The sequence below is a fragment of the Coturnix japonica genome, chromosome 2 (genome assembly GCF_054131305.1).
Source record: "Coturnix japonica strain WE chromosome 2, WE-NBRP24, whole genome shotgun sequence".
NCBI classification, from domain to species: domain Eukaryota; kingdom Metazoa; phylum Chordata; class Aves; order Galliformes; family Phasianidae; genus Coturnix; species Coturnix japonica.
The window spans coordinates 96,926,313-96,939,223 of NC_140664.1; the positions used below are offsets into that span (position 1 = coordinate 96,926,313).

Below are 12,911 nucleotides of genomic sequence, written 5' to 3' on the forward strand. Positions count from 1 at the left end.
CAAGTAAAGGAAAAGGGAGAAATATTACCCAGAGAGAGCAGCCAGGGAAAGTCTGAGTGAGAAAATGATATGGAGGAACAGGACACGAGAAAGACTTGGAAACACAAAGTAAATGAAATAATTTACAGACAAAAAGAGAACAGAAATATGCAACTCGCGAAAAAGGGAATAAGAAAGAATGAGATATGCACAGAATGAGAACAGAGAACAAAATTATACTGCAAGAAGAAGATGTATTGAATAGCAGAAGGGGGAAAAAGATTTTTTTTTTTTTAGATGCAAGGAGCTGAAATTTTTAAGGAAAGCCAGCATTACCCCTGCACTTGACATTTCCACTATTGAAACTCTGTACTCAGTTTAAGCATGGGAATTTGAAAACAGTTATAGTAGAACATAAGTCTGTATGGTTCCTACTATTTTTAGATTACTGCCTATGCACTTGTCCTCTCATTTACAATTTCCTGCTGTAAGTGGAAGGGAATCACTTCCCAAGAGGAAGAAATTACTAAAAACAACTAAACAAAAAACATAACACACACAAAAATAACAAGAATGTGATCAGAAAGAGAAATGAAGGCTTAGCATTGTCTCCAAGGTAGACGTTTCGGGCAGTGTTCGTTAGAAGCTGCAGACAGCTGAATTTCTTCTGGGATTTAGCCGTATGAATGACCTGAAGTACTCTGTTTCCTCTGAAGCAAAAAGTCTTTTCAAGAAGTGGAAGGCAGTCTTTCAGCATCCAATGGTCCAACAAAACATTTAGAAAGATAAAGAGTGCTCCTCCTTAAAGAATATGTTCGACTTATTTTTAAAACACATATTTTTTGTACTACCCCTATTACAATTACTTGAGCAAAGCATCATTGAGGGAAAGCTCATCTGTCTTTACAAGGTATGCACACACCAGCAGCATAGCCCAACTGAACAATAATATAAAGTAAATTCAAATGTCATGCCAACACCACAGAAGAATAATGCAAAATCTCCAGTAATAGAAAGAAACACCATCAGAAGTTTTTCTCACTTTAAGGCAGAAAACTTCGCATTGTTTCTTTATGATCTTCCACTGAATTATTCATTGAGTCCATCACTTCCTTGGGAGAACAGAATTCTCAGAGAGGCAATGGACTAAATGAAGAATTTCCCATATTTGACTACCATTAACTTAAAAATCTGCATCACCTTCAGTAATGAAGCTTATGTTTGCAACTAAGAGTTAATGCCTGATGAGAAAACCTAAGCTTTAAAGAATGGTACTACAGTCAATTCCTTATCAGAGTTCAGGAAGATGAAACCATCCAGCATAAATATTGTTCCTTCATAGGGAATATCAACTTAGCCAACCCATTAGTATCTCTCACATTACAGATGAAAATGACTCAGAATATACTGCCCACAGCAATTGCAGAATTAATACTTAAGATTTCTAAATCAACCTCAGAGCCTGACAATAGAATAGAGATTCATTATGACTGGGAAGTAAATACAGAGAGCAAAAGACAACATGGTCCACTATAGCTGTAGTAATACTTGTAAGTCCCAAAGCAGACAGTTCAACAAGCATTGCTGAACTATTAGAAAAGAGCATTTCCCCAAGTCCATTTCATTGTACTGTCTCTACAATGATTCTGCATTAACACAGACCAAGTTTCCTAGCAGCCTGTAGGTTAGTATCAAGAGGTTCAGAGGGCTACATACTAAATATGCTAAAATCCTGCCTAGACTAAAAATGAGTTATCTGATTTGTTTAATATAAAAAAAAATTGCAGGGATGCTCTTCCTTACTTCTGACACTGCTTTTGCTTCTCCTAAGCTTTCTTACCACATGTGGCAGGCTTCACCATTCCTATTCCATTTAGATACCTTAAGTAACTCTAGAAAGCAAATCCTAAGCATAGGCTTCCTGAGGAGGATAAGGTACTCTGCTGCAGGCAGATTTACTTTCAATTTATCCTCTTCTCCATTTTGCTTTCCTCCTGAGGCAGCAATTCATCTTCCTCAACTCGAACATCAGCATTCTTTTGAGGTCCTTCGCTCAGCACTGTCGCCTCTAACCTCTTCTGTTATCTTCATTATTTTATTTTCAATTTTCCATGTCTCCCTCCTTCCCCTCCCCATCTCAGCCTTCTTTCAGATTCCTGAGGGAGATAAGAAATTCCTCACAGCAAAACTAAAACAAAGCAACAATTCTGTCTGCCCTCCTCAGGTAGGAACTAGATTTACCATTTGTTAAGCCAGGATTTGAGAGATGAGCTGAGACATACTGGGAGTGGGGAATGGAAAAAAAAGAATCAAATTACGTTATTGTATAGAAGTATATAGGTATCAGGTTGAGTACAAACCGTCCTGGTAACATTAAAGCCAACATTTGATTCTGCAGTCATAAAGTACTTCTAACACAGACAGCTACTTCTAACAGATAGTTTTCTTTTATCATACCTTTGAGTTTTCCCCTGTTCTTTTAAAGCAAACCAAAAGTTAGTGCCAAACTATTATAAGTGAAATGTGGATGGCTCTGCAGTTGCTCCATGTGAGCAGCTCCACCTAGGAATAAATTCTGCCTCTCATGTAAACACATTAACATAAAGCACAATTGCATTTCTGTATTTTTAATAAAAAGCTAAACATACAGCGACCCATCTTTTCCCCTAGGAGGGGAAAAGCCCTCCTAGTGCTTTGTTACTGCAGTATGGAAACATGTTAGAAGCTTCAAGCTTTGTCTCACAGCAGTGAGGTCAGCAGCATCTCACCAGCTTCAGAGTAAATGAGAAAACATCGTGCAACTAAATAGCTATTCTTCTCTCTCCAGGTATGGCAGAGAAGAGAGAAGCACGTATTACCAAGTAGGGAATCACCAGGTACAGACAATTAGGCCTTCTGTGGAAAATTACACCGTCTCATGAGGCACACCAGGAAGACACACAGAACAAAGCTCGCCTTTCTCACTACCGTTAAGGGAGCAGAAATAAATTACATTCCCTTCCAGCCATTTCTGGAGAATAAAAAAAAAATAATTGGAAGCATGGCAGAAATCAGGCTCAGTTTTATTTCAGAAAATGCTGAAATTATATGTTAGACTACTCATATCTGATCAGGACAGAATGAGTAGGCATGAAGAGACTTTGTGAATTGGCGGAAGGATGTGTAGGCAGCCTCCTATACAACAACTGCATGGGTTAGAAAGTATCCGGCACGCAGCCTGCCTGTGACTCAACCCATTAAAGTTCCAAAAGGTCTCTGCAGCACGCGGGCAATCTTCCTGCCTGCATCACATGAGGCTCACAAACAGCACCTGCTCCTCCAATGTGACTTCTGAAAGCTTCAGGGGAAGAGAACTTCAACCACCTCAAAAGCAGCAGCTCAAATAGCTGCTGGGGTAGCAGCTCTGCATCACAGCTGTGTGAATAACTGATTTTCCAGCTCAGCAGGTTCAGAGGAAATGGGATTTTCTTTTTTCTGACCCTAAACTGGCTCAATTTCTAATCTCCAATTAATCAAAATAACCATCAGCTCAACGTCCAATGTTGCTTTAAGAACAAGAACAGAAAATTTAGTAACATACCACTAAGTATCTTGCACATTATTCACAAAAACATAATGGCAACAAATTCACTACAAAAAGTACCGTGGGATCAATGAGCTCAACACTGCAAAACCGATTTCAATACTGTTTTCCCATCTTGTTGACATTATTTTATACTGCCAATTTTACACATAACCAATATTGGCATGAAATAGATACAATTGTTAGGAGAAAGGCAGAAACATCTTCTACAGAAGTGGCACTTGAATTCCAGGCTACAGTAAGATGATCCCTTTTGATGGAACACTTATTTTTTTATATTGAATGTATGACGAACCTGTTGATCAAATAATGGAGTGCAATCTCAGATAGCCAACTAAGCAGAATCCAAGCAAGTGTAAGACTTGTATGTCATGCAAAGTAAATAGATTACAATGAGACTCGTGGACCTCACCAGGAGCAATGCTGTACATGACTTTTCTGAGACTCACAATAACCTCTAGCAGGATTCTAAATTCCCTTCCAGATACAGCTTATCATGATATTTAGATGCCTGTGAGGAAAATATGAAACAAAAGAACATTATAGTGGTTGCACCTTAAAAGCAAAGTGCAGTTTCTCTAAACTGAGTTACCCTATGGCATCTTCTCATTCTACCTGAAAACCCTTGAATTAGCCAAGATCCAAGCTAAACAGCAGTCACAACTGGAGAATTAGTGTTGTTTTTGCTACCTGCTATCAAGAACACCTAAACAAACACTGACCACACTTGCAGGAGTCAGCTTATTAAAACTGCAAACTTATTGTATCTATGGAAACATCCCAGGCATAAATATGGCAGACTTAAAACACAAGACAACCTATAACTATCAAATCTATCTCAGTTAAAAATACAAGTTTTGTTGATTTTGGTTCCTTTAGCTTGCCGTCCACAATAAACTACAGAGATCTCATTATTTTACAACAGTACAACTTGGATAAGACTCTGGGGAAACCTCATTGTGCCCTTCCAGTACTTGCAGGAGGCTTATAAGCAAGAAGGAGACTGATGCTTTACATGGTCTGATAGCGATAGTACAAAGGAAAGCGGCTTTAAACGAAGAGGGGAGATTTAGGCTTGATGTTAGTTGCAAATTCTTTATTCAGAGGATGGTGAGGTGCTGGCACAGGCTGTCCCAAGAAGCTGTGGGTGCCCCATGCCTGGAGATGTTCATGGCTAGGTAGGATGGGTCCCTGGGCAGCATGATCTGACAGGTGACAACCATAACCACAGCAGGGGGTTGGAACAAGATGATTTTTAAGGTCCCTTCCAACACAAGCCATTCCATGATTCTATTAAAGCAAAACAAACAAACAAACAAAAAAACCAAACACAAACACAGACACACACACAAAAAAAACCCAACCAAATCAAAACATCCCTATAAATAAATGCACAGAAAATACTTGTTTCAGATATTTATACCTCTCAGTGTATGTTAAAAACAAAATGAATCCTTTTGTATCATGAGTTCCCAAACAAATCAACAACAGAATGTCAAAACGTTGAGATACTCATAGCAATGATGGCGTAACAGGATTTCCAAGCAAAGATTTTTCATCAGGCTCATTTTAGAACTCAGAAAAGTTTCAAAGGCACATTGCTACAAGTTAACAGCAAGAAAAAAACACAAGGTGTCTACACTGAACTACACTGAATACAGCCTGTTTTAAATGGTAACTTATAATTTTATTTTTAAAATTAGTAGAACTTGAAACTGAAGTAGTTTTGGAAATTAGAACTTGGGTTGGGGGTAAGGGGAGGATGTGTCTGATCCAAAAGAACAAAAAAAGCTTATCTGTCACAAAGCTTTATTCCAATCATTTTCTTCACTGTTAACTTTAATTATACACTCTGACTGTCCTATAATTATGTAGCTTGGGAAGCTGCCAGTTTTTCCTTGCAGAAACTTTTACAATTTCTTGCAGAGATTCAACATTACTTCCATCAATGCATTCCATATCGCATATGTCACCGCGTTTTAAAAGCAAAACCCCTGATGATAGCAAGTGATTATTTAAATGGAACATGAAAAAAAGGCAGTGCACTTTACTGAAGTCACTGATAGCACCAAACATTGAATAGGGGAAAAAAAAAGAAGAAAAAAAAAAGAATGAGAAGCTGATTCAATAAGAGATGAATTCAACAGGAAAAATCCATATGACAGCTAAGGACATCAACGTAATCAAAGGAAACATGCTGGGTTTTTTTTTCCTTTCCAATATAAAAACCTTTCTTCTGGAAGCACCACTCATATCACATAGCAGACAAAGTGATATTAAAAAACAATTAACTCAAAATCTAAATGAAAAGAACATGGCTTATCTGAAGAGTGACATTAAATAAAACAATCAGCTCAAAACAACGACTGTAGTGTCAAGAATAACTGCATACAAGAGGAAAAAGAAATAAGATAAATGAATTGTCAGGAGGCAAGAATGAAAAATTATAAAAATACCATTTATTTTTGTTTTGCTTTTCAATGTGTGACATCCATGTTTTCACCCTGAGATGCTTTCTGCTTTCAAGATGCAGCTTACCCATCTGCTCCAGAGTCTTCATACCCATGCTCTTCAATACACTGCAAACATATTTACTGATGCTACAAGTACTTCTGTTTGTTATTGGTCTTGGAAGCCACATTGTCTCTGTGTGTTGAAGGAAACTTCAGCTTTAATGACTCTTCTCACCTAACCAATCCATTTATTATGCAAATTATTTATAAGCTGAATCAGTTACAAAAGGCAGGACAAAAAATTTAAGAGGGAGAACATTACTTTTTGCCTGCCTTCTCACCTTTCCTTATCCACTCTTTCCAATAATACAAGATACCTTACTAAGGGCCGGGCAGCTTGGACATCCTAAGAAACTAGGAGGTCAGACTACAGTGATTTGTGCTGATCATTAAAATGCAGCACCAGTGATGGACTCAGTGAAGTCAGAGCAGTTTTCTGATACTGTCTTCATTTAACAGAACACATGACGTCAGGAGAAACGTAGTATTTCCCAAGTTCATTTTAAACCAATGCTGGTGTTTCCAATCTCAATTTTAATTATCCTACTGCACTGATATTATCTCATTTTGGAGCTTAGGAATTGACCTACAGCACAGCAATTAATGGCACTGCAAAAGGCCATATTGGAAATAATCTCTCTTCCTGGAAACAAATCATTTCCTACTATCAGTAATGAAAAAAAGGAGAAGAGACTCTGTCAAAGAAGTTGTTCAGTATGCAAATATTATTTGTCTGTATGGCCTAACAAGTTTTTGTGGAAATTTCACCTTGAGAGCAGAGTATTTCTTTTAAGACACAAGAATATAAATGCATCTGAAAAACATTAAGTGAGATTAGCAGTCTGTACGAGTAGAGCAAACTGGTGCAACGACAGCCTTGGAAGCCAAAGGACATGGAGAAAAATTAAATAAAGTTAGGTGTGAAAAGGAATTGAAAACGAGGAAACAGGTAGATTTGAGCCCACAGAGAATCAGCAGTCACCAGGTAGCAAGTCAAGCAGATGAAAAGGTGTTTTTAGCAATCAAAGCCTCACAACACCATAGGACCTGTGCATTGCCCTTCACCCCAGATGTGTTCTGCATGTTCTTAGTGTGCTATATTGGCCACTATGGCAAGGGAGCTATCATGCTAGAAATGCTGATGTGAGCACTAAGTGGGACTCTGTATGATGGGTAGGCTAACATACTCCCAGTGTGTGCTAGAAGTTTCCAGCACAAGTTTGGGCAAGCAATTTTATCTTATTGTGACTTGGTATGGATTTCTAATGTACACTTCCTCTGCCATGAGTGGAGAAAATATAAGGCACACTCAAGACAGTCTTGTAAGAGAAATCATACAAGAATAAAGACAAAATAACCACACAAATTATCAGAAATGCAGGAGCAAAAATATTGCATTAGATCAACAAAGCTGAGCCAGCACCAAAGTCCTTTCTAAAAAGAGGCTAATTACATGCTACACTGAATCGACCTTACAAAACAACGTCTGCAATATGAAAATGCAAAATAAGAGAAAAACTGAAAAGACAATGAATGCTCCTTTTCAACAACGTCTCTGTTCTCTTTAGATTCTTTCAGACTTCTTCAAAATACACGTGTCTCTCATTCAGGAGCACTGGCTACCTTTACTAGGCACATTCTTTGCATTTATAATTTTCCAAAGAAGTCTGTGTAGTAACACTGTACAGATCTTAACCAAATTTAATACGAGAAATCCAAATTTTAATGAGAAACTGTATCCAGATATATTTTTACAAAGAAAAACACAGTTCAGTATAGTTCATCCTGAAAACATACTATTGCTTGGTACGTGAAATAACTTTCATTATGGAATCACAGAATGACCTCAGAGATGATGAAATCTCCAACCCCCTGCCATCGGCAGGGCAATTTCAGGGGTTGATGTAGTTTAATAGCTACTGCTGTACTGTGTGCTTCCACAGTTTCTTCTAACAGTTACTGTTATGTTCAGACTGAAGCAGAAATATTTACAGAGCAAAACTGACAATCTTGTGGTCTTCCATTATAACCATAGATCATCCCGGCCTGGATATTAGTACTCATTTTACAAACCTATTACAGCCTTGACATAATTCTAATTCGAGCAAAAACTACACAATAGAGCCTATTAAAAGCTCACTCATTATTTAACAGAAACAATTGATGTATCTGTCTAACTGTCTCCATACACAACCTTCCTTACGCAGGTCTGTGCGTGCTCCCCGTTTTGAGGGAGGTTAAACAATCTTCTACTCCCATAAGAGCTGAATAGGTTTGTTCATGGCACATATTCAAATTCAGCACAGATCACTAAAAGTTGTTCTATTTTGCCAATATTATTCTGTCGTATCCTCTTCACATAAGGATGCAACTTATAGCTTGCTTTAACTACTCTTGAAATAACAAATGTAGGAAGTAGAGTGGGCAGAGGGTAAGAACAGGTCGTACAAATGAATCATTATGCTTTTTACCTATTTTTCTACAAGCTCTACCTCACCTACAGCAGTAGTTTTAGTAGGAGCATCTTAACTCTCAGGATCCTGCCAAGTCAGCTAGTTATTAAGGTGTTTGCTAGTCAAATCCTCCTTTCCACAGAAAACCCTGATAGTTTTGGTAGACACAGCAGGGAATTCTGCGCAAATACTCATTTCTGAGTTTATAGACATCTACCAAGCATCCAAAAAATGCAAATCTCCCTTCTCTTTGTAGGCTTAAGCAAAAAGTATATTTGCAAAAAGTACTATCTATAATATTTGACTCAGCTTTTACAGACATGATACACATTTTAGCATAATGTGGTTTGCCTTCCTAGAGCTAGTTCTTTTTAATGCTATTGGGATTCTGAGCCTCCTCTTCAAAGTGAACCATAAACAGGACATAATCAGCATGAACAGCGAGTGGCAAAGATCTTAAAGAGAAGTAGTCTTACCCGTATATAAGCATCCTGGTGATGTTTAGCAAAGTACAGCATATTGTCAAGGGCTAGCATTCCTGGAGGAGTCTGTGTAAAATCCATTGCTGGGTTTACATGATTCTGCAAAAAAGATAACAAGATCACTCTATAAATATTTTTCCATCAACTATCCATGTCCCCGTGTCTACCAAGTTAGCATGCTGTGCCAGAGTCCAGCAACACAGATGTTTTGCTGAGCAGAAAAACTGTAACAAAAAAACAGGCCCTGCTTCGAAGAACTTCAAATCCAAATGTAAACACTATGAGACTAGCTTATCAGCCATTCACTTCTGTAACCACCCAATGGAGTTCCCAAAAGGAGATGTATGCTTCTAAGGCACTCAACCAAGCCTTCCATGGCTGATAGACTTCTCTATCTAGTAATACTAGAGTACCACTGGGTACACCACTGTACACCAGGAAGAACTAATTACGTAAAAATGCAGTGATAAGTGTGAACAGCCACCACAACACCTATTTATACAAACACTATGGAACTATTTAAAATAAATCATGAAAAGGAGAAAAAGTTACTAAAATCAAAAGCTGTTTTAAGCCTATTGGATCTTGTGGTGTCCTAAACACAAAGGGTCTCAGACAAAAGTATTGGGTTCAACGTGTGGAATTCAGGTGAACTTTTATTACATTCTGAATCTATGAAAAGAAAGTCTGAAATTATTGAACAAATATACCAAACATAACTAAGACCTGTCAGACTCCATACACATGGTCATACATGTTTCAAGTGTTCACTTTTCCCACATTACATACAAAACCACATTTCCTCAAAATATTAACATCAATCTACTGAAGGGATGGAATTAAAAATACATGAGTATGTTCCATCCAGTTCAAAGTTCAGATCCATTTTCCTTACTGTGAACAGGCTCTTAAACAACACCTTTATCACCATCACCCTTTCAATGCCTTCAGCTCCAGCTCCACTCATTTTGACACAGGAAGATCTCCTTAGTTTCTCTGTGACAATATTTCTATTCTGCAAGACTCAGCTGTGAGAGACTTAAAAAGTGAATTTGCTCTCAGAAAACTCGAGACTAGGTAACAATGCTGAAGATCAGCACAGACTACTTCTTTTGCCAGTCTGCTTCTGCAGTGTATTCAGGGTCATATCCACCTACTTCCCTGACAAAAGTACAGCTTGACTACTCTTCCTCCAATTGATTCCAGAGGCCATAAAGTTGTAAAAATGTGGGATATCTCGTCTGTCTTATCTTAAGATGTATGAGTTGTTGTTTCTTTTCCAATCAATAATTCATAGTCACATAAAAGATTAGGTATATTAGAAAGCAAAAAATTGTTCATTAAGATGTCTGCTGTCACTTAAAAGCAGACAAAGCTTTGGGGATCAGGATAGCCTGCACAGTCTGTTCATTTGACACATACACTAGTTCCCTGCAGCAGGACAAGCAACACAATGATAAGTTCACTACTTCATAATCAAGAAGATCCTCCAATCCTAGATTTTTATGGGGGAAATAGCTATGCAATAGAAAAGTAGAAGTCAAACTTGTAAAATAAATGTTTACTGAGTCAACTGTTTTCTGAAATACTCATCTGCTTTTCTTTCTTTTAGCTTGTATCAGTTCACCACTCAGATGAAGAGGATGGCCAGGACACTTTTATGATCAGTACGAGACCATTTCTCACAGATGATAAGCACAACAGACTTCAGCTTCTGGGAGAAAACTTCCCTTTCTAACGTTCTCAAGCATTCCAGAAAGTGCTTCCTTTGAGAGGCTGGGTCTGGCAGGGACACAAATGCTCCCCCAACTCTTGTCAATCCCAGCATGAACACCTTGACAGGACCTCCTACAAAATTGAAGTCTTCCACATTTTGGGCATGAAGTCCTGGGGAACACCACTAGAGCCTCACCATGAGTACATTTCTGTGGGAAAGCTGTTGAGAAGCTGTCAACACAGAACCTCACAGGCACCATTTCTATAATACATTTCCCAGGTAGAATTTCAGGTTTGTGCTGCACATATTCTCTTCATTGCTACGCTACAGCACAGATAGAATATATTTGGATTAATACTGGCAAGTAGAGAACATATAGACCCAGATACCTCTCTGCAGCTATTAGAACATTAGCACTCATTTTACAATTTTATTCACAAACAATGTTGAAACAAAAGCAGGATACTGGGAAAAAAAGAAAAGTCTAACCTAGTGTTGACTGAACTGCTCTGTCCTTCATCCCATTCTAGCATCTCAAATTATGCAGAAACACTGACAAAAATGAATGGAGGCAAGAGAAATCTCATTGCATGTAGTAACAAGGGCTCATTTAATCTCTTACCATCATCATTATTTTTATCTGTTCAACTGGAAAGTCATCATCAACACATCACTTTTTCCCGAGTCAAGTCTATATATCCAGCTATTTTCAGTTGTTTCAAAAGTTTCTGTCACTTTGGATCCCAAGATAACTAGGGCTTGATATTAAACTCTATTAAGTCAAATAGCTGGAGATATGCTTGCTGAAACAATACATTATCTTCAATTACTCTTCAAAAGCAATAGGAATGCAAGCTGTTCTGTTTCCTCCCTCCTTCCTCCCTCCTAAAATCACCTCTTTCTTAACATATTGAATGTTTGCAGTTGAAATGTTAACTGAGTGAGAGTGGGTTTAGAAATGCAACGTAAAGCTAAATTATCTAAAATGCTGTAGTGAATAATTCAGAAGTATGCAAACACCCCCACCTACAACATTATTTATTAAATACATGGAAAACAACTCTTCAGGTAAATTAGTTGTATCTTTATAAAAAGATTTGTCTCTTTATAAAAAGCCAAGAAATACAAAGGAGACAGGTTTGTTACCTACAATTTTCCAGATCGTTTTTATTTTTTTCCATTAGATTGAGTAAAATCTATCATTCAGCTTTGGGGTCTGAGCAGGATCAGCTCAGTAACAGCTTACTCTCTTACACGGTGCATGTCAGCATATCAAACCCACCAAGAATTTGTTAGTCAGCTTAGCAGGGTACTGTGGAAATGAAAATTCAGTCTTCTGGAAATGATGCAGTTCTAAAATCATGCCTGTTTATGCCATTAATAAACAAATAATAATATAATAATAAAGTAGCACATTTCACAAGATCACAAATATTCTGGATAAATTTCACTGTTGGAATTATAATGAGACAACTAAGCATTATCACACAGTCCTAGCTGCATAAAGCTTTCCTCTCTATCTGTCCTGAATGGCTCCACTGTCTTACTCTTGGCTTCCAAGGCAATCTCTGAGGGATGTATAGATTTCAGTTGTAAGAATGTGTGCTCACACTGAGATGCTTAATCACAGTAATGGTGTACTGTCTGTAGATAACAGCTAATGGAATAAGCTCCCCAAGTTCCTTGTGTTAATCCTAGCATTATCTACCACATTTATATGCTGAAGCACAGAAACCATTTCTTTACCCGTATTCACAGTCCACTAAAGGTACAAACTTCCTATTTTTGTCTTAACAGATACTGAGAGTCTATCAGAAATTATTCATCAGTGCCATGTTTGGCTATGTAAATCAGTTGCCAGGTTATGCTAATTAGTCCCAAATGCTGCATGCAGCCACCGCTAGACACAGTAATCTCTGTTCAGCGCAAGTGCAAACTCCTGTGTTTCCAATCCCAAAGCAGCTCAGGTTAAACACTACTCTGCGCATCTTCCTTCTGCAGGCTCGTGTGACAAAAACACTACAGAAGTTCCCAGGGAGGAATGCAGATTGTAGAAGAACCAGTGATAAAATAACTTCAGAAAAGAACAAAAATCTTTCAATAAAGACAATGCAAAGGACAGTGACCACCTTCTCCCACCTTTAATTACTAGCACTTTCCTATTCTCCCCTTTGTTTTTTGTTT

At 37.9% G+C, this 12,911-nt stretch overlaps 1 protein-coding gene across 15 annotated transcripts in view; it reads right to left on the reverse strand.

The window, feature by feature from the left end:
* The window catches only part of ELMO1 (engulfment and cell motility 1), a 274,013-nt gene that overhangs the window by 144,150 nt on the left and 116,952 nt on the right, over positions 1 to 12,911 (reverse strand). For all 15 annotated transcript variants that reach the window (XM_032442431.2, XM_085538119.1, XM_015854222.3 and 12 more), the window contains one exon: positions 9,005 to 9,109. In XM_032442431.2, the coding sequence (XP_032298322.2) occupies positions 9,005 to 9,109 (105 nt within the window). The remainder of the gene's footprint in view (positions 1 to 9,004; positions 9,110 to 12,911) is intronic.